This window comes from Lipomyces japonicus (genome assembly GCF_038497905.1).
Source record: "Lipomyces japonicus strain CBS 7319 unplaced genomic scaffold V1514scaffold_24, whole genome shotgun sequence".
NCBI lineage: Eukaryota > Fungi > Ascomycota > Lipomycetes > Lipomycetales > Lipomycetaceae > Lipomyces > Lipomyces japonicus.
The window spans coordinates 177,824-198,248 of NW_027117836.1; the positions used below are offsets into that span (position 1 = coordinate 177,824).

Genomic DNA, 20,425 nt, shown 5'->3' on the forward strand with positions numbered 1-20,425 from the left:
GTAAATCTCGCGTTTTAAAAATCATCAAACCAAACTACAAAATCGAGCAAACCAAATCTTTTTTTTTTTTTGCGGAAGCTCCAAGGCAAAGGAGTGGCAAAGCAAAATATTAAAAAAATGCACTACATAGTATGGGTTCTTTTGGCAATTTATTTTGTGATTCCGGTAATTTTATATTTTTTGGTGCCCAAGGATCCAGTGATCAACCCCAGAAAACGAGCCATTGTGCTCGTGCTGGGTGATATCGGCAGGTCACCACGAATGCAATATCATGTTTTGTCATTGGTCGAAACCGGATTTGAAGTTTATTTCTGTGGATATACAGGTAAAAAAAAATATATACATGTATATAAATCTTTGAATATCACCTAGTTTCTAAACCAAATCATGCATCCAGAAACTGAGCCTTTACTGGCAATTAAGAACAGTCCTAGCGTGACAATCAAACAAATCAAGACTGCAGAATCACTCAAGATTCCTTCATCAGTGCCATTTATATTTAGAGCTGTCGTGAAAGTTTTCTATTTGACGTATCAATTGTTTACCATCTTAAAGCCGTTAAGAAATTCAGAATATTTGCTGGTGCAAAATCCTCCGTCGTTGCCAACCATGTTTGTGGCATTTTTTTTCACCCGGTACTTGTCCCGCCGGACCAGGTTTGTGATTGATTGGCATAATTTTGGTTACACGGTACTGGGCTTGAAGCTTGGCAATGATAATATTCTAGTCAGGATCAGCAAGTGGTACGAACATTTTTTCGGCAGATTGGCGTTTGCAAATTTTACGGTCACAAAGGCCATGGCAGAGGTTCTTGTAGAAGATATGGGGGTTAATCCTTACCGCATCATCCCACTGCATGACCGACCTGCCAACCAATTCCAGCCACTGTCTGCCGAGAAGCGGGCGGACGTGATAAAGACGTCAGCAATTTTCAACGGGTTTGATTTTTCTAGGGACAGGATCGTGATAACTTCAACATCGTATACGCCTGACGAGGATCTTAACGTTTTATTGGACGCGTTGTCAGAGTACGACAGTGTAAGCTCTGTTCGGTTATTAGTAATAGTAACTGGCAAGGGCCCGTTGCAAGACGAGTTCATTGCCAACGTGTCCAAACGATCATGGCGGTCGGTAACGGTACGAACGGTATGGTTGACAGCAGAGGAGTACCCGGTGATTATCGGCACCGCTGACGTTGGCGTGTCGCTTCACCTGTCAACTTCCGGATGGGATTTGCCAATGAAGGTCGTGGACATGTTTGGTTGCGGCATCCCCGTACTTGCTCGAAACTTTCCAGCGTATGATATAGTTTTTTTTTGCCTTAATTTATTTAATATTGACAATTTATTTTTAGACTTCCAGAGTTGGTAGTGGCCGGAAGAAACGGGCAGGTATTTGATTCGGCTTCAGATTTGGCCAACCTGTTGAACGTGAGTCAATGTCTTCCGTTTTATTCATTACGAACATTGTTAAGGCATACTGACACTGATTTATTAGCAATTGACAAATAATCCGCAAGAATTATTGCGATTGAGAAAAGGTGCATTAACAGAAGGCGGCAATAGATGGAACGAACAATGGAGGATCACGGCCGGACCGGTGTTTCATATTCCCAACAGGGAAGACTTCACGGAAGTTTATTCCAGTAGTAGTGATGAGGAATGAAATATAAATTAAAAAAAAAAAAAAAAAAAAAAAAAGATCATAATTTATTAAATTAATTAAAAAATTTTAGTAACGCAGCAAAAACGCCGTAGCAATGAAGCACAAGTAATAAAAAAAATTTCTTTTGATTTAAACTGAATCCTTCTTCTCAAAATAATCGGACGAAATCACGCCGTCTTCTGGTACGAATTCATCATTTGAAGTATTGCCGTCTCCAAGTTGAGACACGTCCCATCCCTGAGATTGCAAGTAATCTCTAAATCGTTCGTCTTCATTCGAAATAACGTCTTGATCCAGTTTGGGAAGCAAAAAAATTGCCATCAAGCCAGATACGATGCACAGGGATGACGAAACCCAAAACGGGGCTTGCAATCCCTTGACCGTGTCTTCGCCGCCAGCGTTTCGAATAATAATCGGAAACACGTACGTTCCCACGAACGCGCCAATCTTGCCCACCGCAGCGGCAATGCCGTAATATTGACCACGAATGGCGGTGGCGGAAGATTTGGAAGCAATCAAGCCGATGCAATCACCAGGCCCGAATTCACCCAGCGTCTGGAAAATACCGTACACGACAACAAACGCGCCAATGTGGTCCTTCAACCTTGAATACAGGCCAGCCATGATGTATCCAACAATTGCTTGCAACCAAACGCCGACGGCCAACGTAATCTTGGGCCCGAGATAGTCGGACGCAATGGCACCGCAGAATGATCCAGGCAAGTAAAACAAATTGAGCACGACACCCCAGCCAAAAGTCTTGTAGAGCGAGCCGTCGGGAATGACGGCGTTAAGGATCGTGGTCGAATACAGGCCAAACGAGTAGCCGGAAAAATCGTAAATAAACCAAATGAGTGACACGACGGTCAATCGAAACCAATAAAACTTAATAATCAGCCAGTAAGGAACGGTTTCGGCCCTGCGAATCGTGTTTTTGGTGAATTGTTCTGGCTCTTGCAACTTCAGACGGAGATAGAAGATTGACATTGGCGGAATGGCGCCAAGGGCGAGGGACACGCGCCAGACCGTGTCAAGATGGTGCTCGCTGCAGATCCACAACAGGACGAGGGGCACGAACGAGGACACGACAAAGCCAAAGTCAATCATGAAATTTGTGAAAAAAACGAACCACCGGTTTCGGGAACCCTTCTGCATGTCATTAGAAGCCTCGGCACATGCAACCGAGCCGGCTGGGTATTCACCACCAATGCCGATGCCGATGAAAAACCGATACGCGGTCAAGGCAGCGAGCATGCCGGGAATGGAACCACCGGCACCCCAGGCACCCGAACACAAAATGGAAAACAGGATGAGGATGATTGATGACATGATCATGCCATGCTTGCGAGAGTAATAATCAGAGATGAACCCAAACGTGAGCTGACCGAGCACGGTGCCAGCAAAAGCGATTGAGGACACGTTCCTGGTTGCCGTAGACTCCTTGTATTGCTTCGGGTACATGATGGAAAGGATGGTGTTGACGGAACCAATAACCTTAAATTCGTTAGTTATCACGTGCAGGCCAGATCTATTATGAAGACGCATACGTTGTTCAGATAGCCATCGGAGAAGAGGCCGGCGCCAGTGGCAATGATGGGCCAAATTTTTCCGGCTTGAGTGTTTCTGATCATTGCAGGCAGGATTGGGATTCGACGATGCAAAAAAAAAAAAAAAAAAAGACGAGAGAAAACAAAGCACGCCAACGGGGAGGGGAAACAACAGGTACTTATAGTGCTTATTTCTCACTCAGATACATTAACACGTGAAATTCACGACGTACTACAATTTAATTTTTACGCAGCTTTTTAACTACTGCGGTACTATAAAAACTATAGTACTGTATGTATGCAGTGTAATCTCCCGGGTCCAAAAGATAACAAAACCCAAATTTAAGGTTTGCTTGGCACCCAACCCCCTTGGCCCGTTTGGGAAGCGGTTTGTTCCCACGTGGGCGGCGCCGAGTCCGCCCGAGTCTGCCACGTTCGACCTTAATTGGCCACCTCGACGAACACGTTGCCAGGCCCGCCTGCTGCTGCGTCCAGCACTGCGCTCACCCGCCGGTGCACGGCCTCAATGTCGACCGAACCGTCGCGGGCGGCCTGGACGGTAACCGTGCCGCGCAGGTTGGTCCCGGTCGTTGTGCCCGTTGTGCCCGCGTGGTCGTCGTGGTCGTCGTGGCCGCTGCGGGCGCCCACCGGCCAGAACCGCGGGTTCAGGCATGACTCGACCCCCGGGATCGTGCTGACTTCGTTGAGCGCATTACGGACCGTATATTCCTCGTCCTCGTGCAATGACAGCAGCAAGGACTTGGCCGACGACCGCACGAGCGGGATCGCGCTGGCCACGATCAGGCTGGCGATCAGCACCGACGCCAACGGGTCAAACCCGTGCCAGCCAAAGTACGACGTCAGCAAGGTCGACACGATCACGCCGACTGAGCCCAACGTGTCGGCCAAGATGTGCAAAAAAAGGCCGTGCATGTTTTCGTTGTGCTCGTGCCGGCCTTGCCTTGTGTCACTGGCCGCCGGCTTGGGCCGCGTGTTCACGAACGGATCGTCCGCTTTGCCATGGTCATGGTCACCATCATGACCATGATCGTGATCGTGATCGTGATCGTGATCATTCTTGTCGTCGTGAGCATGGCCATGTGAATGACCATGATGATGCCCGCCGGGATGCCCGTGATTGAATGCGACAATGCCAACCAAGTTTACCACCAGGCCCAGAAAACTCACAACCAGCAACTCGTTTTCTCTTTCAATCTCAACCGGCTGCCACATTCTCTCTACTGCTTCAATTACGATACCGATCGATATGCCGATCAGTAATATGCCGTTAATAAACCCGGACAACGACTCCACGTTGCCCAGTCCGTACGGGAAGCTGGCTGACGGCGGCCACTTGGCCATCACGGACGCAAGCAATCCGACCAACAACGCAAGACAATCCAATAACATGTGAATGCTATCTGATAACAAGCCCAGTGAATGTGACAGTAGTGAATATATAAATTGCACGAGCATGAACGTAAAATTAAGCACCAAAAAAAGAAAAATGCTTCTGGTATCTGAATGCGCAAGCAACGTTCGTATTAACACCATTGGTTGCCGAAACATCTTGATTGAAAAGTCCGCCTCTTCTTCGTGCTTTTTGTAAATCGTTACTTCAAACGTTGATTTTTGCCGCAGAAGCGGCGACACCATCAACTTGTCATAGGAGTATGAATGTGAATGTGAATGTGAATGTGAATGTGAATGTGAATGCAAATCTGAATGTGAATATGAATGTGAATGTGCTGACATTTCTATTATAAAAAAATTAATAGTTAATATTTAAAACCTGGATTGATCGTGGTTACGTACTTCTATTAGTTATGCAAAACCACCAAGGCAACAAAGAGAGAGCGCCGAGTGAGCCAACCGCAGCAGACGCCGTTCACACTTGTGATTCAAGTTGCTGAGTACCAGTTACTCTTAATTTTTTTTTTCTGATTCAGCCTTTAAAAAAAAAAATCTTTCACAGTAATACTAATTGGCGGTAAGTAATTCAATTGTAAATTTTGTTCATTTGGTAGTTTCTTTATGCGGGCAACCTTGCTACGCAATAATCGAATTTCGCCGGGCGCTCTATCACGAACCCCTTATCGAACGGCCGCTCTACGCCTGCAATAAAACAAAAAAATGTGAACAATCAAATTTATTTTACGAAATGATTTCTAAATCTGGATTGATCAGCTTCATGATATCCATAATTTTATCTAAGCCTTTTATTCCCCTTAGCGTAAGCACCCTAACATTTTTCCATCCATTTTTCCACTCGATCGATTGAATCGAAGTTTCATCGATCCACGCGCAGTAGCTTAGATCGATCCAATTAAGACAGTAAGACGCTCGACTTAAGTTTACCAAGGTCATGATTGTTGAATTGGGCGAATACACATGAGCTCGAGTTTCCGGAGTCGAATAAAATATTTCAGGTGGAATTGGCCATCCCGCCAATGATAACGAGGTCAAGGTTGGATAAGTTTTCAAAATGTCGAGCAAGCTCGACCATAGCTTCGTTGGCGAGTTTGTAAACGGGAAAGCCAGACACAATGCCGAAAGAAAAGGAAATATACGCAATGTTAATGGCTGACCCATGAACCCTGAAAGCATTTGCAATGACAAGTTGGAATCATCGATTTGGAATGCCAAGTCAAGGGATACGATCCGATCATTCAAATCCGCCGTGGCAGCCTTTTCCCAGCCATCATGGTCATCACGATCATCATGATCATCATCAGAATTTCCAGATTGTTCTTGATATTGTGGATCAAATAGTATATGCAGGCCTGTAGGACCAATCCCATGCGGACTGTACTTGCCCAAGTATGCAACCAAAACCATTTTCATTGCTGGATCCAAATCAGGCAAGTAATGTTGTAAATATACAAGATTAAATTCCCAATTTCTGGCCATACTGATCATACACCAATGAGTCAAACTGCCAGGACGTGGTAAAAGCTCAGCCAGAATGGAATACGGAGCGGCAGGCAGGTTGCGATCTAGTACGTTCCTGTCTGCCCTGAATTTTAAAAACGATGACTGCAATCGTAGTTTAGCTATGGCAGCGTATTGGTTAATCACCTTTTCCCTCACTTGCATGCCAGGTAGAGTTGTTAAATTGTTGCCTTGCTCCCGGGCAATCCATGTCGGCGGAGGCGGCGGGCCAGCAAATGTTCTTCGCCTGGCATGTTGGGTTTGCCGAAACCCGGACGTTCCCACCGCGTCCGAATTGGACAAAAACTCAGAAAGTGAGTAAGATGAATTATTAAACACGTCTGTTTCAACCGACGTTACGAGGCCAGCCGGGCTTGAAGTCGATGCTGCCTGCGCCTGCGCATGTGCTTGTAGTGCCTGTGCCTGCGCCGCTGCTGCCGCACGAGCTCTGGACGCCTCAATCATTTGCGTAACACTGGCCGGCTCGACCTGCTGCTGTTGCTCCTGGTGTTGCAAGTGTGATGAAGAGTTGTTAATTGTCGCATAATGCTTTGTGAGAGAGCTTGCGTTGGCATGCCGCTTGGTCATCTCGTCAGAGCGATGATGAGGATGGCCCAACGCGACGGCTTCAGCTCGGCGGGTCAGGTCCGATGCCACTCACACTCTCACCACAGGCAAAGCAAATGTATAGGCCAAAAGAATTAGGAATCTCACTATTGATCTTTTGATCAATCGTTCTTTTTTTTTTTTTCGTTAATGTTAAAGCAACGCAAAAGTGTGATTAATTGATTTATTAGCTAATCAGATAATAGCCCTTACCCTGACAATGAAAGTGGGGCTGTAGTGAAAAGGTTTCAGTCAACAAGTACGCGTTAGTGGTTTAGCGGTAAAATTCGTCGTTGCCATCGACGAGCCCCCGGTTCGACTCCGGGCTGACGCATTTTTTTTTGTAAATCGGAGGCAGTTGTCGTTATTGTTTGGGGTATATATGCCATTTACAAAAACAAACGCAGCTAAGCTTGACCATTTTTTGACTGATGAGTCCAACGGGTAAACAGGCCGTGCTGAAACGTACGCACGTTCAGCCTGAGACGTACGCACCGCACCGCATTTTGCAATGGTTGCATGTGACAGCACCGGGCCCAAAGCACCCAATTTTAGCATTTAGTGTTTTGGTTCTCCGAGGCAAGTTCAACAAAAAACCATCCCCGAAAAAAAAAATTAATTTTGACATAACCTCCCCGACGTGCCCTCTTTCTCTTGCAATTGTCTTTTTGCTTGCCCATGGACTCTTCCTTTAAATAATGACTGCCATTTCTCGTGTCTTGGTTGCCCGCCACGCTGTAAGGCTCGACGTGTCTGACAAGTCTTGGGCTTGCTCATCGCCCACTCCATACGACCCGCCGCTGGCACGTGAAGGCGAGGCCCAGTCTGCTCTGCTCGGCCGTGCCATCGCGGCCGAGCTTGCCGCTGCTGCCGCGTCGTCGTCGTCGTCGTCTTTGCCTTTGCCTTTGCACGCAGCTGCGCATGTTGCCGCTGGAGACCATGACGTCAGCTTGCGCTCGTCCGCCTCGGACACGTCTGCCTCATCCTCATTGTCGTCGTTGTCGTCAGGTGCCACATCATCACCAGGGTCAGAGTCGACCGCACTCTCGAACGTGTCATCTTCACGAGACCAGATCACTCGAACGCTTAATGTGCACGTTCATGCGTCACCGTTTCTGCGCTGCGTGCAAACCGCGCACCACATTGCTCGTCAGATTATCGCCGCCATGCCGTCGTCAGCACCTGTCAACGTCCAGCTCAGAATGGACGCGTTCCTGGGCGAGTGGCTGACTTATGACTACTTCACGAACGTGTCGCCACCGCCCGATGACGGACATGCGTCAATAGCTGCTTCCTCGCTTTCATGGCTCTTGTCCCAGGGTGACGGTCGCCTGCTCGACCGGGCATGGCCTCTAAACAAGTTTGGCAATTCGGGTGAGTATGGCGAGCGGTGGAGATCAATGTATTCTCGTTTTTCCAATGGCTTGCAAGCACTCACGGATTACTATTCGACGTCGGAAAATAATGTGATCATTATTGTCACCCATGGTGCCGGATGCAACGCGCTCGTGGGTGCATTGGCTGGCAAGCCCATGTTACTTGACGTTGGCCTTGCTTCGTTGACCGTTGCTGTACCCAGAAAGGGTTGCAAAGGCGACGAATTCACGCCGAATTATGGATATGGGGGTGAGAAGCGAGACCGATCGGGTTACGCCGTATATTCGCATCATCATGAAGACCAATTAACATTTTTGCCAGAAGGTTCGACGAGTCCTTGTTGGGATTTAACCCGGATTGCGGATACCAGTCATCTGTCTGTCGTGGCACCGTATGGGGTTGAGTCTGATCGTGCAGGTTCATTGATTTATGATTTGTATCGATAAAAGTATTTTTATTGACTTGGCTACTTGCATTTTTTTTTTTTTTTTGCACTATTTTGCATTCAAATCAGGGCTGACCAAAAAAAAAAGCAACAAAAGGAATTAACTTGTTTTTTTTTCAATATTTTTTCTTGCATACCGCATTTGGCATTTGGCATTTTCCTGTTTTTTTTTTGTTTCTTTTCTTTTTTTAATAACGATTGAATAATGGGTAACTATTTTTTTTTATTAATTTTAATACTGGGTTTGTGATGACATGGGTTTATGGGTTAATTGGGATTTATATATATATACATACGATGGATAGTTTTTGTAACTGGGAACTGGGACGGAGCACTTTTTTTTTTTTGCGCTTGGAAACTTTAAGGAAATGTACATCAATTGCGAAGTGTATATCTACGAATACTGAATAATAAGAATAATATTAAAAAACAATAATAAATTGTAAAAAAAAAACAGTTTACTAAAATGATCATGATCATGTTTTTAGTTAAGGAACAAGCCGCGCGGAAGGGGGGGGAGGGGCAAAGCGGTAATTAATAGTTATTCCGTCATCAATTTTCAATCAAAAAGAGACCGTATCCAATCAATCAGAAAAAAATTGCAAAGGTTTTTAAAATTGCATAACAAGGGGAATACTTCACAACAATTAAAACAATCAAAACAAAACAAAAAAGAGCAATGAAAGCATTGGGGTATAAAAATTTAATCGTCTCCTAATCCGAATCATCTCATAAGTTTAAAAAAGTCAATCATTCGAGCATTTGAAAAAATCAAATCAAATCAAATAATTTAAAATAAAATACGATTGCCGAAATGTCGTTTTTAAAATGGGTATCTAATTCGGTAGGTTTCTATGGAAACATATGCAATGTTTGGTTCAGATTTATAACAATTGTTGTCTAGTCGCCTAACGTTGGCTCGGACGCTTCTTTGTCACAAAATAAAGAAAACACACAAGTTACTGGGATTCAATTACCTAATAATAACCAGAATAATCAAGATCGGCAATCGGATACTGCTTGTCTTCCGAAGCCGACCCCGCCAAAGGACGAGGCAGAGTTAATGATCCCGGCACAAAACGACGGCAGTGACAAGTTCTTTGGCATGGAGAATGTAAGTAAAAATTCACCAAGGTTTTTTTTTTTTTTTTGGCCATATTAATTGACTCAATTGTTGTTTGGCTTAGTTTGGAAATACTTGCTATTGCAACTCGATTCTACAATGCCTGTATTACAGCAAGCCGTTTCGGGAGCAGGTACTTGCATACCCGGCACCGTCATCAGTTATCAGATCATCGAGAACAACGGTCAATGGAACACGGTCTCACATGTTTGCTTCAGAGTCAGCATCAAATAATGCAGCTGGTGCGACGACACCCAAATCGTCAACAAGCAGTAGCACGTCAAGCTTGTCATCTTATTTTTCGCTGTCCTCGTTTACAACGTCTTCGAGTCCGTCATCGAATCGTAACGGCAACGAAACGCCGACGAAACTGATCAAGACGCCGACGATTAGGTTGCCTACGGACATGATGAAACTGTCTCGCAGACCGTTGCCAGCGCAAGTTGAACCCACAGAAAAATCTCAAGCTAGGGATCAACAATTACCATCAGTAACGACAACAGCATTGTCATCATCTGTTCCAGCGTCAAGCAGCGTTGTTACGCAATCTTCAATTTTTTTATCCGCGCCTCCACGTGCTGGCAATGAATCCCAAACATCCGAGGCCAAAAAGAGATCGGCTTTGCAGGCAGGACCAATTCTCAATCTTGATCACACGTTGGCATCATCGTACGGGTTAGAAGAAAACTTGTACGCGACGGTTAAGGATCTTTTCGAAGCCATTGTGGAAAACAAGTACCGTGTCGGCGTCGCGTCGCCATCGAAGCTTATTCAAATTTTGAAGCATAAAAACGAATTATTCCGCTCGACCATGCATCAGGATGCGCACGAGTTTTTCAATTTTTTGCTTAATCAAATTATTGAGAACGTCGACACGTATGACAATGCGAATCCAGGCCTGGCCCTGAACAAGCGGTGGGTGCATGACTTGTTTGAAGGCATGCTGACGAGTGAAACCAAATGCTTGACCTGTGAGTCAGTGAGCAGCCGGGAGGAGCAATTTATTGACCTGCCAATCGACCTCGAAGAACATTGCTCGATCACGGCGTGCCTGCAACAATTTTCCAACGCGGAGTTGTTGTGTGGCAATAACAAGTTCCATTGTGACGCATGTGGCGCCTTGCAAGAGGCCGAGCGTCGCATGAAGATCAAGCAGTTGCCCAGGTTGCTCACGTTACATCTGAAGCGGTTCAAGTTCACTGAAGACCTGCAACAGAACGTCAAGTTGTTTCACCGGGTCGTGTTCCCGTTTCAATTGCGGCTGCTAAACAACATGGCCGACGGCATGGCAAATCCGGACCGGCTTTACGAATTGTATGCCGTGGTCGTGCACGTGGGCGGTGGCCCGTACCACGGCCATTACGTGTCCATCATCAAGACCGAGCATGCAGGCTGGGTCTTGTTTGACGACGAGATTGCCGAACGCGTGGACGAGCAGTACGTGACCAATTTCTTTGGCGATCAGCCTGGCATGGCCAGTGCGTACATTTTGTTTTATCAAGCTGTTGATGACAAGGAGGAGGATGACAAGGAGGAGCAACATGCGCGTCAGTCGAAATTATAGATTGGAGCGGTGGGGTCGGAGGGGGAGTTTTTTGTTTTTTTTTCTTGACGGTATATAACAATGGGAAGGGGAAAAGGATTATAGATCAAAATTGGATTGTATTTTAACATTCCATTAAATTCATCAACAAATTTACTAGCCTGGTCATCGTGTGCGGCATGTCTGACTGGCCCACTTGAATGGCTTTAATGATGATGATGATGCAGATGACTTTCAGCCGTCCATTTTCTTTTACTATTAATTTACAGTTTGCCCTGACATTTAGATTACAGACTACAAACAGTAAAAGTTTAGCTCTCTTGACTCGCTAGCCACAAAAAATATTAAATACTTGAATAGATATGAAAAATTATCTGTAAGTAGGATAGTTACGATATGTAATATGGAATGACGTATGTCTGGCAGGTTTGACTTTTTTTTTTTTAACTTTGGCGAGGGAACAATACAATGCGTCGCTTCCGGCTATGATGATTATAATCATTTGAACGCCGATTACTCCCACGATTACTATTCATCCTTTCCTGTTTCTGTTGCGTTTGCATCAGTGGAAAATTGTGGATGAATGTCCGCATTGGCGGTTGGCATGTATAAATACCCACGTCGTTGCTCGTCTTTGATGATTCTGATTCCATACATTATTCGATACCTTCCTATACAATGACGTTTGCTAAAGTTTTGGTATGGGTGTGGTGTTTTGTTTAATTTTTGTTACTACCCTACTGACATGGTGGACTTTGACAGGTCACCGGCGGAAACGGCTTTATTGGCGCTTGGACAATCAAGTACTTGATTGATTGCGACTACGAAGTGCTCGCGACCGTGCGATCCGAGGACAAGGCCGCGTCGCTCAAGGCCCGTTTCCCAGGCTTGCAAACCGCGATCGTCAACGACATCACCGCCGCCGACGCCTACGACGACGTGGTCCGGGACGTTGAATTTATTGAACACGTTGCCGCTCCCATTTTTTACCGCGGCGCGTCCGACAGCCTGGCCGAATTTGACGCCGCCGTGGCACCCGCCATCAAGAGCACGCTCAACATTTTGGACGCTGCTCGGCGCAACGGCAGCAAGGTTAAAAAAATTGTGCTCGTGAGTTCGATTTATGCTCACATGTCGCCGGAACGGCAAATCAAGGAATCCGGATTGGTGATCAACGAAAAGAGTTGGTCGCCTGTAACCAGGGAGCAAAGTTCGGCACCGGACGCGTTCCCGCTCGACGCTTACGGGTATGCCAAGGCAGAAGCCGAGCGTCAGGCCTGGGATTACATTGCCAAGCATGACGACGTGAAGTACTCGCTCACGACGGTTAACCCCGTGTACGTGATTGGGCCGTACCTGATTCCGCAGCCGCAGATTGACGGCACCGTGGGCTTGCTGCTGCCGTTGCTCACGTCGGCCGAAGTACCCGCCGGCGGATTATACGTCGCGTATGTTGAAGACGTGGCAAACGTGCTCGTGACCGCGCTCGAAAAAGATGCGGCAGCCGGTCGCAGGTTCATTGTGTCGTCGTCAGGGTTTGTAAGCAATGCTGAGTTTATCGAATCGTTTGCAAGAATCTTTCCGGACAAGAAATTTCCGCCGCTTAGCAAGGAATTAAAGGAACAGGGCACGCCTGAACTGGCCACGGTTGATGCATCACTGGTGACGGAGTTACTCGGAATCAAGTACTCGTCGGTTGATAAACTTGTCAAGGCTTACGGTGACATGTTCTTTGGACCCTATGGTGGCACTAACAAGCTCGTCAAGGCTTGAAACAAGGTTTTGCTATATATATACTAATAAACGTCTGGGTAGATGACTTATTGTTTCTGATTATTTTCATAAATCAAAGTTAATTATACACATGAATGATTCGTAAATACAAAAAATATATAAGCTATATATATATAATAACGGGATTGAAAGAGCGACGGGATTCTCTCAATCATATTAACATTAACCTCCTTTGGGTGTAGTCTTACAACAAAAACATATCTTTCCCTTCCCTTTAACCTAGTTTCGTCAAATCTCGGTAAAGACATTTTTTAAAATATAAACATAAAAAAAAACATAAAAATAAAATTCATCCATTCTAAATAATGCTCACCATTTAAACAAAAAAAAAAAAAAAAAGAGAAACTGTTGTGGTTTGCCTGCGCGTTTAAGCATAAATACCCTGAGTGACCAATTGATATTGATCATACAACCTCGTGTACATGCTGTTCATGCTCTTGTTGATCAAAAAATTATCAACAAACGCGTCAACCTCGGATTCGGAAAGTTGTAATTGAAACCTTTGACGAAGCAAATGCGCAGTCTGATCGCCATGCATGAAACAAGGAAGAGGTGATTCTAAAATTTGTTCGTATTATTAGTTCCTAGTAATATTTGTAAGACTATTTTCAATTTCATACCTTTCTGCATCATTTCGACCAGTAAAACGACCTCATCAGCATGTTTTCGAATTGCTTTAAATGCCAATTTCATTAACGCTCGGAAAGATTCAAACGCTTCCGAATTCGGACCGTCCATCAGGTCAACATATTCCTGGGTTAACTTAAACGGTGCAGCTTCAAATCCAACCGATCCTGGCGAGTTTGATAACAGAAAACCAAAATCAATATGAATCACGTGCCCGGAAGTGTCAAGCAAGATGTTACCGTTATGCCGATCCTTAATTTGCAACAGGTAGCAAATTAATGAGTATCCTGTCAATGACTTTATAAACTCGGCCTGCGCCTGCTTAAATTTTTCTGAACCACGCACGCCAAACGCTCGAAAGAAATATTCCGATAATGTGACCCTGCCCTTATGCGGAGTCTCGCTGGGGCCTAATAACAACGTGGCCAGTGCCTTTTTCAATGAATGAATGCTCACGCCATTCGTAATCGTCTCCACTAATCCTGATCCAGGTCCAGTCACCAAGATTGTCATGCGGCGCACCCAAACGTTAAGATCGGCTTCCTCCCATATCCGCTTCATGGCCAAGATTATCTGGCATGCAAACGCTTCTTGCCTAAGATCCGATCCCGTCTTGGCAATCACGGAAACCAGATCCCAATTAGGCAAATGCCCAAACGGCGAATTTTTCCTTATTCTTTCCCTCTTTTCGTTCCATTCTTCACCAAATCCTAACGATCGATCGGTCTTGATCACGCCGGTCTTCAAATCATTTTCTAATCTTCGTTGGCCGGCTTCTTTCTTAAGCTTAGACGCCGGCCCGCCGCTAGATTTTAATGTCGGACTCGGTGGTGCAGGCCCAATCTCAACATCGGAAAACACGCTTTGTTCTTCCAGTAATTGCATACTGGTAATAATCTTGTTCTTAATTTGTATGATTTCATTCTTTGGTACTTCCAATTTGCGTTGGCCATCCACGCTCTGCGCGTAGTCCAATTGAGCAAGCATCGTGGCAGCCGTGCGCATGTGCACCGCAGCATCATTCATTTCAGCCACATGCTTGGAAACAATTTCAGGTTGACGATTGACATAATACGCGGAAGAAAATGAAAGGCTTGAAGTTCGTGCGGAACCGTTTGCTTTTTCACTATCATCACTCGGCAATTCGCCGATATCGTTGCCAACGTCAGTCAAATGAGACGCAGAAATGTCGCCCATTTCACTTTCTGCCAAATCGTTATTATTTAATTGCCGTTGCCTAGCCTTGGCTTCTTCATTGGCTGCCACGCCAAGTTGAAGATGTGGCGGATGAGGTGGATATGCCAAATCAAATAAGGTTCGGTAATCAGTAGGATTGGTCAAAATCTCCGTATTTCGTGACGTTGATGGATCGAAGTCAATCTCATCGCGTAATACTTCAATCATGAGTAAAAAAGGAACACGCTCGGCTGAATTAAGAATCGTAGCTTCCGCTGGGGAAATTCGGGCAATCTTGTGTTGACGAGGATTAGATTTGTACGTGTCTGTCTCGAGAATCATCGGGATGTCAACCTCTGCCGGGAATTCGTTATTTAATAGAGCAATTTCCGCTCGCAAAGCGGACACGCGAGCTGGCTTGGGAACCAGTCTCAGTCGTGTTGAAATCGCTTGCAATGCGTATGCAAACGATGTTTCGTATCGAAAGTAGTTGCTCTTTAACATGCGAACTTTCGTAGACTGAGTTAACGTGGCAGGCTGAACAGGGTGAACATGAAGTGGCCTGTTTACTTGACGGTATGACCCTTGCGTAAATATGGAAGCTGATGAGAGCGATGCTGTCAATTGTCTTCCCGACATGTTGTGAGAGCGCAAATCCGGAAGGGACGAAATTCCAGCAGAATCTAAACCGTAAAATGCACCGTTGGTTAATGAACGATTTCCACTGCTTCGACTGCTTCGACTGCTCCTGGCTGATTCTCCGTTCTCCGTATTGACAGTGTAAATATCTTCGCCATTGTCATTTGAATCATTATCATCTTCATCTTCATCAACATCAGCTGCTTCCACTTCTATATTATGCCTCACGTTGTCTGTTTCAATGCGCGTGATGACCGGATCAAACTTGGCTGTCTTTTTAAGTTTTTTGTCCTTAACTGCTTGTTCGGTTTTACCGTTTTTCGGGTTACCTGCTTTCCCATTGGCCGCTGCCAGATGAAACACTCGGAACCGCGGTTTCCGAGCTTGCGCGATGGTGACCGGTCCCGTGAATTTGGTTAGCAGCGGGCAAGCAATGGCTCCCATGATGGCACCGGACAACATCATGGCTGGTACCGGGTTTTGATGGATCTTGTGACTTGGAGGATCGCCGATGCCGAAGAGAATGTACTGAGTCCGATTATAAAGACGACGGCATATCTGAAATGATCGTGCTTCGGGATCGTGTGAAAGATCTTCAAGGTGTGCTTGCAGGAGCCAGAACGTCTGCAGGAATGGCGTCAGTACAGATGAATATTTTTCTTTTTAAAAACAAAAACCCTTCCATCAGAAATCATTCGACATCATAAAAACCACGAGTAAATGGTAAAATTTACGATGAAATTGCGGATTTTACTGACAAAATGTAACATTGGTTTGATCTACTTACCAGAACAGCACTGTGCGTGCTTCTGTTGCACATGTCCAAGAGGAAATCCTCTAGAGCCACTGATTCTGTCGGAACTGTTAAAATAATCTGACATAGCTGAGGTAAAAAAAATTCAATCTCAGGATAGGGATAGCTGCGCAGTTTCTGACACAGATAATGATGGATGCCGACGTTATCTGTATACCGAGCCAGATATGAAATGCAAAGAAAAAGTGAAAAATGAGCCGAATCAATGAAACGAAGAAGTAAATTATACCCCCCGTTGTCCATGATTGCAATGTAAAACTAAAATAAGTCGCCCTCGAGACAAAGAATTAACAAAGGGCAACGGAACAAGCACAGGTTGAAACTATGAACTCTCGCTCGATGTCCAACAAGTGCACCATAGACGCCGAATTAATTGAGAACAGGAAAAAAAAAAAAAGTAACCCAAAATGTCTCACAAATTCTGCATTCCAACAGAATCGTGAGCCGAAATAGAAACTTTTTGACAGACACTTGATGAAAATATACAATGAAGGATGATTTGCCCAAGTTGGAGGTTGGTTAGTTAGTGGTGGTGATGATTGGCGTATATGAGTTACCCTGCTTTAATTCTGGCGTGCCAACGCTTTTTGATACGGCCCTTCAGGCTCAAGACAGCCATGAACAAAGACTGGAGGTGTGCATGTAAATGAGGAGGCTTTAAGTCAATAGGAGCGCAGGTTTGATTACTCGAAGTAATAAAGTATCAACCGTGTTGCATCATATTTTGATTCTTTGACTGTACCGATTGTTTCAAGGTGCGTATGAATTTGTGTTTTTGTAAACGAACTCAACAAAAGATGATGGAAAGATTATAAGGCTTGCCTTCCTAAACGTCTCAATGCTTTTAATATGCCTTGTTTGAGTAATGAAGTGGAAAAAAGTTAAAGTCTTTTTTTTTAGTTTTTGAGTGCTGCGATTGCGGTTTAATTGGTTTCCGCTTTAAACTAATACTGCGCAGAGAACATATTTACCGGTCTATGAGTAATTGCAATGAAATAAAGTCCATACGACGGCCAGCGACGTGGACGACGTTTTTACTTGCATTTTTGTTTGTCATCCAATTAGCAACTGGCACGTTAGTCTCTGCTTCGATTGTTGCATCCTCAACTTGCAACTACCGTACCGTGAATTATATAACGCATAGTCTTCCACAGCAATGTCTACGATCATCTCGCAGTACCGCCAGGTCATACTTAACAGAAAAAAATATGTCAAATAGCAATCAAAAACTTGCCACGTCTACGTCAACCATTTCCGCTGCAGCAACAACAGCAAGAAAAACAACAACAATAAGAATTGCTCATGAATTGCATCCTTCATCAATTCCCACGGCAACCCAATCTTCAACAGATGAATTTGAGATTGATTACTTGGCAAATTCAGGATTTCTTTCGTTTGAAGAATGGAAAAACCAAAATCTTGCGCATGCTGGAAATGCCGCTGATGAAGCGGTTAATCGTGCATCGGGCCAGTCTTCTTCTTCTTCTTCTTCTTCTTCTTCTTCTCCTCCTCGCAGGCGACCAATTACGGATCAGGCTTTAGATGCAATTGGTGATGACCTTGAAATTGAACTTTCTTTTTTTGGTGATGGTTCGCTGCCTGACGACAAAGAAGAAACAAAAGCTGACGTGACGGATCAGAAAATAGATGCAATCATTCCTGAAGGAGGCAGTCGCATGAAACATGCGGGCAAGACCAGCAAGGAACGTAGCAATTATGCTTCACTTGACTGTGCTGCTACCATCCTCAAGACCAATCCTGAATTACGAGGCGCAAACTCGATCCTGGTGGAAAACAAGGATACATATATGCGCAACCCATGTGGAGTTCATAATAAATTTATTATCGTGGAACTGTGTGAATATATCTTGGTCGACACTGTTGTTCTTGCAAACTATGAGTTTTTTTCATCAATGGCACGGACGTTTAGGGTCTCAGTGTCTGAGCGATATCCAATCAAGGAAGCAGGTTGGAATATTCTTGGCGAATTTGAAGCTCGCAATTCAAGAGACATTCAAGCATTCCCAGTTAGAAATCCGCTGGTATGGGCTAAATATTTAAGAATAGAGTTTGTAAGTCATTGGGGTGATGAGTTTTACTGCCCGCTTTCGCTTTTACGAGTTCATGGTACGACTATGATTGAGGAATACAGATATCAAGAAGAACTGAATAGAGAAGAGGAAGACGAAGAGGAAGATCAAGATCCAGTTCAAGTAACTAAGGAAGTGGAACTGGAACAGGTTGCAACACAAGTTCGTGTCGAGGAACCTGTTGTTGTCGAACCTCCGCCACCGATCGGGGAAGAAGTAATTTCGCCTGCTTTCGCATCTTTTAATCATAATATTATTGCGGCATCATTATCTACGAATAGTATAGAAGATGTTGCTAATTGTGATTTCCCGACCCGGAAATTTGTTCGTGATAAACTGAGTGAGCTGTGTGATCCAATTTTTGATTATCCAGGAACAGATTTAAAATTTTCAGGCTCTTCGAATCATGATGATACGTTGGAAAGAGAAAATTTTTCAAATACTGCCACATCAGTTAAATCAGAATTAATAAATGTATCAGGGCATCGGAAAGCATCAACAGTAGAACAAAGCACGTTACAAGCTACTGCTTATTCTGCCACTGTGGATCATTCATCTGAAGCAATCAAAGGCTTATCACCCGTGGAAGATCATTATTCTTCAATACCACAGAACGTTAGCCAAGCATCAACATCATCTGCGTATCAGGCAAGTCCCACAACGCAAGAATCGGTTTATAAAACAATAATTAAGAGACTTTCTTTATTGGAAGCCAACGCAACGCTTTCGCTTCAATATATTGAAGAGCAAAGCCGCATGTTGCGTGATGCGTTCACCAAAGTTGAACGTCGGCAACAAGTCAAGGTTTCTGATTTCCTTGATGCGCTGAATACGACCGTGTTGTCGCAATTGCACGAATTTGTGAGTTTTATTTTTTTCTTTAGTGAATCATGCCAAGTCACATGAGCGTTAATGAGTTTTAGAAACAACAATATGAACAATTATGGCAGTCTACTGTGATTGAACTTGAAAGTCAAAAGGAGCAGGTAGAAAAGGATATAAGTGAAGTAAGCTCTAGGTTGACTGTCGTTGTTGATGAGGTAAGTGTCGACCAAAAAAATTTTTTTTTCAAAGACCATTGGCTGACCGGATCTCAGCTTGTATATCAAAAGCGGATAAGTGTTGTCCAGAGCATAATATTACTTGTTTTGCTGCTTATAGCATTAATGCAGGGCAGCGTACGGGGTCGTCAAATGCTGGAATATAGAGAGATTGGCAAACTTCTCGGCATAGACGTGAAAGAACGAACAAAATAACGATTGATTACGAACAATTATGTAGAACTTGAAAGGGACAAAGATGTCAGATTGATTAGGTATTGAACAACATTTTGCATTATTTTAATCAAACGGATTTGGGATTTTTTTTGGCTTCAGACTGCCCGGCCATTAAACCCTGGTTTGGGGGGAAACTTTGTTAGATGACGCGATAAGGCATTATCAAATATGAAAGTACCTCAGGATATGGTACTTGTATTCATTCCGCCAGCTCCTGAGCCCCTACTTTGTTTGGTTAACATCTAATGTTAGTTTTCTAATAACTTGTTTTGTGGTAAATGCAATTAAGTTATTGTTATTATTTGTTTCTGGATAATTAGTGGGATTTTTCATGCGTAAACAACGTACCGTATCTACCCGCCATACTTTAAACCTTATATATGCCATCTATGTTAGGGTAGCTACGGTTAATGAGCAGCTTGTAACAAATAACTATATTAAACCAAGGAAAGAAAACCAATCATACCCAATTAAGCAGAAGCAATTTGCATATTGGTTTTTTTTTTTTTTCTGGTTTCTGTTTTGTTTTGTTATTGACCGCAACGACAACGTACACTGGCTGGGCCATCACATTTTTGGCGTGGAACGGCGAGCGCCTGACAATGTACGGCTCTGGCAAGACGCTACGGCCGGTCGCACCCAAGGATGCAGCCAACTTCATTGCCAGGTTGAATGAAGTGGACAATACTGCCGAATCGCCGGAGTTTTTGTCATCACCTTATTCAATATTTAAAGATATGATACACCCGATTCCAATAAGTAATGAGCCTG

At 44.4% G+C, this 20,425-nt stretch overlaps 9 protein-coding genes and 1 non-coding gene across 10 annotated transcripts; 6 read left to right on the forward strand and 4 right to left on the reverse strand.

The window, feature by feature from the left end:
- The first annotated feature begins 6 nt into the window (after nt 1-6).
- V1514DRAFT_332553 (uncharacterized protein) lies at nt 7-1,698 on the forward strand. The gene is made up of 4 exons (XM_066927870.1): nt 7-325; nt 398-1,298; nt 1,355-1,430; nt 1,498-1,698. Exons 1-4 carry the CDS (start codon nt 118-120, stop codon nt 1,663-1,665), a joined length of 1,353 nt encoding a protein of 450 aa, XP_066782879.1. The 5' UTR covers nt 7-117; the 3' UTR covers nt 1,666-1,698.
- On the reverse strand, nt 1,693-3,343 carry V1514DRAFT_363547 (major facilitator superfamily domain-containing protein). The gene is made up of 2 exons (XM_066929766.1): nt 3,213-3,343; nt 1,693-3,159 (listed from the first exon to the last, which is right to left on the reverse strand). Exons 1-2 carry the CDS (start codon nt 3,294-3,296, stop codon nt 1,795-1,797), a joined length of 1,449 nt encoding a protein of 482 aa, XP_066782880.1. The 5' UTR covers nt 3,297-3,343; the 3' UTR covers nt 1,693-1,794.
- On the reverse strand, nt 3,298-5,246 carry V1514DRAFT_308145 (cation efflux family-domain-containing protein). Its single transcript, XM_066925715.1, has 2 exons — nt 5,028-5,246; nt 3,298-4,969 (listed from the first exon to the last, which is right to left on the reverse strand). Exon 2 carries the CDS (start codon nt 4,965-4,967, stop codon nt 3,654-3,656), a length of 1,314 nt encoding a protein of 437 aa, XP_066782881.1. The 5' UTR covers nt 4,968-4,969; nt 5,028-5,246; the 3' UTR covers nt 3,298-3,653.
- Nucleotides 5,247-5,342: 96 nt separating this feature from the next.
- Nucleotides 5,343-6,999, reverse strand: V1514DRAFT_332558 (uncharacterized protein). Its single transcript, XM_066927871.1, has one exon. The coding sequence runs from the start codon at nt 6,729-6,731 to the stop codon at nt 5,367-5,369; it is 1,365 nt and encodes a 454-aa protein (XP_066782882.1). The 5' UTR covers nt 6,732-6,999; the 3' UTR covers nt 5,343-5,366.
- Nucleotides 7,000-7,012: 13 nt separating this feature from the next.
- V1514DRAFT_t62 lies at nt 7,013-7,083 on the forward strand. Its single transcript has one exon. It is a non-coding gene; the product is annotated as a tRNA-Gly (tRNA).
- Nucleotides 7,084-7,351: 268 nt separating this feature from the next.
- On the forward strand, nt 7,352-9,001 carry V1514DRAFT_332560 (histidine phosphatase superfamily). Its single transcript, XM_066927872.1, has one exon. It carries the CDS (start codon nt 7,448-7,450, stop codon nt 8,570-8,572), a length of 1,125 nt encoding a protein of 374 aa, XP_066782883.1. The 5' UTR covers nt 7,352-7,447; the 3' UTR covers nt 8,573-9,001.
- Nucleotides 9,002-9,117: 116 nt separating this feature from the next.
- Nucleotides 9,118-11,729, forward strand: V1514DRAFT_332562 (uncharacterized protein). Its single transcript, XM_066927873.1, has 3 exons — nt 9,118-9,415; nt 9,476-9,685; nt 9,759-11,729. The coding sequence occupies exons 1-3, from the start codon at nt 9,386-9,388 to the stop codon at nt 11,256-11,258; spliced, it is 1,740 nt and encodes a 579-aa protein (XP_066782884.1). The 5' UTR covers nt 9,118-9,385; the 3' UTR covers nt 11,259-11,729.
- Nucleotides 11,730-13,118, forward strand: V1514DRAFT_295116 (uncharacterized protein). Its single transcript, XM_066925409.1, has 2 exons — nt 11,730-11,936; nt 12,000-13,118. The coding sequence occupies exons 1-2, from the start codon at nt 11,916-11,918 to the stop codon at nt 13,008-13,010; spliced, it is 1,032 nt and encodes a 343-aa protein (XP_066782885.1). The 5' UTR covers nt 11,730-11,915; the 3' UTR covers nt 13,011-13,118.
- On the reverse strand, nt 13,044-16,793 carry V1514DRAFT_308155 (kinase-like domain-containing protein). The gene is made up of 4 exons (XM_066925716.1): nt 16,261-16,793; nt 13,652-16,097; nt 13,345-13,589; nt 13,044-13,250 (listed from the first exon to the last, which is right to left on the reverse strand). Exons 1-3 carry the CDS (start codon nt 16,528-16,530, stop codon nt 13,399-13,401), a joined length of 2,907 nt encoding a protein of 968 aa, XP_066782886.1. The 5' UTR covers nt 16,531-16,793; the 3' UTR covers nt 13,044-13,250; nt 13,345-13,398.
- A 116-nt stretch (nt 16,794-16,909) lies between these two features.
- V1514DRAFT_363552 (UNC-like C-terminal-domain-containing protein) lies at nt 16,910-19,977 on the forward strand. Its single transcript, XM_066929767.1, has 4 exons — nt 16,910-17,042; nt 17,188-19,238; nt 19,301-19,417; nt 19,475-19,977. The coding sequence occupies exons 2-4, from the start codon at nt 17,265-17,267 to the stop codon at nt 19,631-19,633; spliced, it is 2,250 nt and encodes a 749-aa protein (XP_066782887.1). The 5' UTR covers nt 16,910-17,042; nt 17,188-17,264; the 3' UTR covers nt 19,634-19,977.
- Nucleotides 19,978-20,425: the final 448 nt, after the last annotated feature.